The sequence below is a fragment of the Anopheles gambiae genome, chromosome 3 (assembly GCF_943734735.2).
Source record: "Anopheles gambiae chromosome 3, idAnoGambNW_F1_1, whole genome shotgun sequence".
NCBI classification, from domain to species: Eukaryota; Metazoa; Arthropoda; class Insecta; order Diptera; family Culicidae; genus Anopheles; species Anopheles gambiae.
Window position 1 is genome coordinate 97,267,132 of NC_064602.1, and position 4,938 is coordinate 97,272,069.

The 4,938-nt window shown below is 48.8% G+C and overlaps 1 protein-coding gene across 1 annotated transcript; it reads left to right on the forward strand.

The window, feature by feature from the left end:
* The first annotated feature begins 2,489 nt into the window (after positions 1-2,489).
* Positions 2,490-4,608, forward strand: LOC1280386 (ornithine decarboxylase 2). Its single transcript, XM_320233.5, has 2 exons — positions 2,490-3,942; positions 4,391-4,608. Exons 1-2 carry the CDS (start codon positions 2,702-2,704, stop codon positions 4,497-4,499), a joined length of 1,350 nt encoding a protein of 449 aa, XP_320233.5. The 5' UTR covers positions 2,490-2,701; the 3' UTR covers positions 4,500-4,608.
* Positions 4,609-4,938: the final 330 nt, after the last annotated feature.

A 4,938-nucleotide genomic window follows, 5' to 3' on the forward strand; every position in this document is an offset into this window, starting at 1 on the left:
ATTCTTGCACCGTTTTCCACTCGCGCGCGTGCTGTGATGACAGTGTTGTCCACCAACATCCAATTGCTGTGCAAATAGATGCAGATACAGAGCACTGTATTGAGGTTTTTTTTTTATCAGTCCCCTAGGATGCGTTTGATGTCATTCGCATTCGATGGTTTTATTGAGGGATTTGAATCTTCGCTAGCAGAGGTGCATTGGAGCGCAATGACACGTTCCGTGCTCGTAAAAGCTTCGATTTAGTGACGGAGATTTATTGCAATACATTCAAAACGAGACAAAACTACATCTATTTTACTGAAATTGTGCTTTTGAAAGTACGCCACAAAGAAAAGAAATAGTTTTTACACAACTTTTAAACCATTGATTTGGTCACTTTTCGCTCCAGTGGGCGAAATCAATCGAAAGTTCAACACCCCACCGGGACTCCCAAAGCTGTCCGAGGTTTTCCATTTTATTTGCCACTTTCTTTTCAACTGTGCACAATGCTTCCAATCTTCTCCTCTCTCCAACGTTGAATTCAACTCAATAGCGAGGGCTGGAATCGATCTGTACAACCGCGTGTATATACAACGCTGACCGGCGACCGGGTATAGCATATCGACTACAATTTAACAATTTCACCAAGTGGCACCACGGCAACACCGTGCACTTGGTACTTCACTTTACCCGAACGCCAATCTTCTGGAACCCTGGAGCTGAACAGACGCGACTCCCGGTGGACGAAGACGACGACGGCACGCGGGGATGGGCGAATCGAAAAGAAAGCTGACACATTTTTCGACACAACACAGCTATTGGCCAACAGGCCAGCGTACCGGTTCGATTCGACGATGTGTTGACTTTACCCTCACCCTCAGCAGTTCTGGTTGCACCTCAGCACAGCAGGCACGGAACGAAAAGTCGAATGAAACATGACGGAAATAAATATATTCGTAAGAGGGTTGGAGCTGATCGTTCTACCTTCTACCAGGAAGTTCTGTAACGATGTTCTTTCAAAAAGTGTTTAATGTGAGTGTGAGCAGTAGCGTTCTGTTTGACCGGAAACGGTAATGTACCAATATAAATCGTGTTCGGCGCTGACCGATACTCACAAGCGTCAACAGTACATTAGTGTCACCCATTTGTCGTTCCCGGAGCGCTGTTCTGTTGGAGATTTTTCCTTTGCTTTGCTTCGTTCTTTGAGCAAACAATCGCAGCAAAAGGGCGCAGCAGTAGATCGGTAATGGAATCAGGCCGGGGTTTAGTGGATCGTAATCTCTCGTAAACTGATAAAAGGGTTATGATTACATTACTCCTTCATATCCCCGTCGATTTCACTCAACGAAGCATGGTCGCTGGCACACATGAAGGTCATCCCCAACGGGAACCGGATGCTCCTTGCGGGAGGTAGCCTACCGCACTAATCGTATTTGTTTTCGACGCCACCCACAACAACAATAACACCATTATCAAACCTTATCCCAACACGGAAGGACTGTCAGAGGTAGATCCCTATCCATGTCTCGCCTTTCAACGCGCGGTGAGCGATGGAACGTGCGCGCGCGCGCTTCGGATGATGATGTTGATGGTGGTTGATGGTAGGCAACTGCGCCGACCCCTGGACTCACCGTGTCAGTTGGTCTGTCAGCGGATGATGTCCAGGGGAAACGATACACCCACTAGCACACCTCGTGTAGTATTGTTTGTGCAAATGCATATTTTATTTAGTATTTACATTCATAAAGTTAGGCAAACATACAACAGTAAGTAAACCAGTTAAGCAAAGACACAGCAGATGGTGTGCCGGGCGTTGAAGATACGTGGTAGTAGGTAAAACAGCGGATGATACAACCATAATAACAGGCGGATTAGAAGACCCGGCCAGAGCGGAGCTCCCATTAGCCCCCCCAAGGTACGTGGTCGTCTTATCTCATCGAACCAGACAGTAAGTAGATTGTGCTTAAATGGGATTTAGAGCCGGCAGCGGAAGAGATTGAGCTCCGGCAAAGATTAAACAGCACTTTACGCTGCCGGGAGATGACACAAAGAGAGAATCCATAACAATCCGCTTATTTGTTTTGGTGACGGGGTGTTTTTTTTGTGGCTCTCAAGATACTAGGATATTTGTCTATTCTGGAGCGTTCATTCGATGTGCTTGAGTGAGTGCCATTTGCCGGTTCTCTGTGACTGATGAACGGCGACCGAGCTTTGGTAACATCGTTTCAGCGCGAGATCTTCACCAACAAACAGCGGGTGTTATCTCATCATTATCTATGTGGGTAAAATATCGACCCAGAACGCTACCTGCATAGCAACTTCACAACCAACTCCAACGATAACTTCATTGCGACGTGCGACCAGATGTGACAATTTCCAGAAGCATGTCATCAACCGATAGTGCATCCACTTGTCGCACCCAACCAGATTGATACCATTAATTCCCATTGAAGATTATCTTATCAGAGTCACTTTTTTCTCTCAATCCAAAGAACACATTTGTCTACTTGTCGGTGGAACAGCGGCCGAAAAAAAACAACCGTTTAGCATACGTTCCGGCCGCCTTTCCACTTGATGATTGTTGTCTGCAGCTCCCCATCAAACGCGTGTCTCTTATCAAATCTGTCAACCAAGCCTGACGATTACACGGGAGCATTCTCCCTACATCCCGACTGTCCCATGCTCAGTAGACGACACGCGTTCGAAGTGATCACTGCCCACGATGGACACGCGCCAAGACACTCACCTAGCCAAGCTTAACAATGTGACAATTCGCCCAGCCTCGGCGGGATCGCTTGAGGAGGAAATTAGTCGCATAATTGAGGATGAGCCCCGGGAACATCCGCTCCATCTGCTCGATCTCGACGATCTGGTAGGCAAACATCTCGTCTGGCTACGATCGATGCCACGCGTCACTCCTTTCTACGCCGTCAAGTGCAACGATGATCCGGCAATACTGGCCACGCTGGCCGCCCTCGGTACCGGGTTCGACTGTGCATCGGAGGCAGAAATGCGCACCATCCTAGCGCTCGGCGTAACGCCCGACCGTATCATCTTCGCGCATCCGATCAAATCCGTCCAAGCGCTTGCGTTTGCCAAAGCGCACGGCATCCGGCGCATGACGTTCGACAACGAGTGTGAGCTGGAGAAGGTGGCGCGCGAATACCCGGAGGCCGAGCTTGTCTTGCGCATACGGCACGATTCCGACCGGGTGCTGATTGCGCTGGGCAAGAAGTTTGGCTGCGATGCCCGGGGCGATGGACTCGTGCTGCTGGCACGCGCCAAGGCACTCGGCGTAGCGGTGATCGGTGTTAGCTTTCACGTCGGTTGTGGCAGCTTGGATGCGGACTGTTTCTATCATGCGATAGCATCGGCTCGATCAGTGTTTGATTATGCGAAGGATGAGCTGGGCATGCGACTGTGGCTGCTGGATGTGGGTGGTGGATTCCCGGGAGACAACGACAAACCGATCGATCAGTACGCGGAAGCGGTATCGCGAGCGTTGCAAGAGTACTTCCCACCCGAGCAAGACGAAGAGGTGTATGTCTTGGGTGAGCCGGGACGATTCTACGTCGGATCGGCCGCTACACTGCTCACGACGGTGCAGGGGAAAAAGATTGTGCGGGATGACGCTGGCCAGATACAGCAGATGATGTACTACATCAATGACGGCGTGTTTGGCACACTGTTCGATTGGTTGAGTCTGCGCGAGATCAAGGACCTAAAGCGAGCGGTGCCGTTGGTGCGGCGGGAGCGTGAGCACGAGCCTGCCTTTCCGACAACCATCTGGGGTCCAACCTGCGACTCGACGGACATTGTGTGTGAGGATGTGCCGTATCCGGAGCATCACATCGGTGACTACATCGTGTTTGAGAATCTCGGCGCGTACGGCATGACGTTTGCGACCAACTTCAACGGATTCCCCAAGCCGACGGTGCAAGTGTACGTGAAGGAGCACACTTGGTAAGTGGTTGATACGAGTGACAGTCCAACTCCATTAGAATAACGAGCTCTAATCTCTTATCAGAGGCCCACCGAAAGAAGAAAATTAATATTAATCGTGAGGTCATTGGTTGTTAGGAAGAAGTCGTAATTCGTTAGTTACATCGTTTTGTTGACAAGAGGCATGACCTTTTTGTTTGCTTGTTGACAAGATTAACAATTTTACTGCCAAACCCTTGCCGGTTGTTATTCGAAAGCATGCACTTGTTTATACACAATCACAAGTATGATTATCAATGTAAGGCTCTATTATTCATCTCCATGTTTTTGCCGCTCCTTCTCTACGAGAGCGGCCTCTTCCTATAGCTTTTGACCACAACGCCATTACATTTCCAGTTTGCTTTGAGTGGCAAAAAAGCATTGCATTCCTCGGCACCTACAACATCCCTCGCCTTACTCTTCTTTACAGGAACATGCTGCACTCGATCGCCGGCACCGACTGGAGGCAGAAAACACTCACCTTTTTCGAGAGAGAGTGCCCTAGAATGGGGCCGGAACAATCCAGCGACCAGCTTTAAATTGTATTGCATTGTGTGTTTGTCTTCTTTGAGCATAGGTTTTAAATAAAACAACCTCCTAAGTGTACCAGTGCCAGCAAACGCTCCAAAATGGGGATTGCAAAACTAACTAACCTCGGATATTTTGCCATTACCTCGGTTGAGAAATTCCCCGCTGTCCGTACGAAATCGTTGGTTCGCTGGCGGAGTAGATAAATTTCAAGTGGCACTGTGGTGGTACCTTGGCCTCAGAATGCTTTACAGAGAGAGAGGGCCTTTGAAAGTATGGAATGGTTTCATTTTTATGTTTACACCACAGCAGACCCTCTTGGCGAATCCTTTTTCCTGTCCAATTTTCTATTTCGACTAGCATCAAGTGTTTCAACCCACTACCAGACTCAAAAGACTGGCTCCGGAATGTACTCTTCAAGCGCACTTCTTCCTTTTTTATCATTTTACT

Excerpts from the sequence above, each read along its gene's own strand:
- LOC1280386 (XM_320233.5), top strand. The coding sequence starts at position 2,702 with ATGGACACGCGCCAAGACACTCACCTAGCCAAGCTTAACAATGTGACA. Across the intron at positions 3,943-4,390 it reads TACGTGAAGGAGCACACTTG|GAACATGCTGCACTCGATCG; the intron begins GTAAGTGGTTGA and ends TCTTCTTTACAG.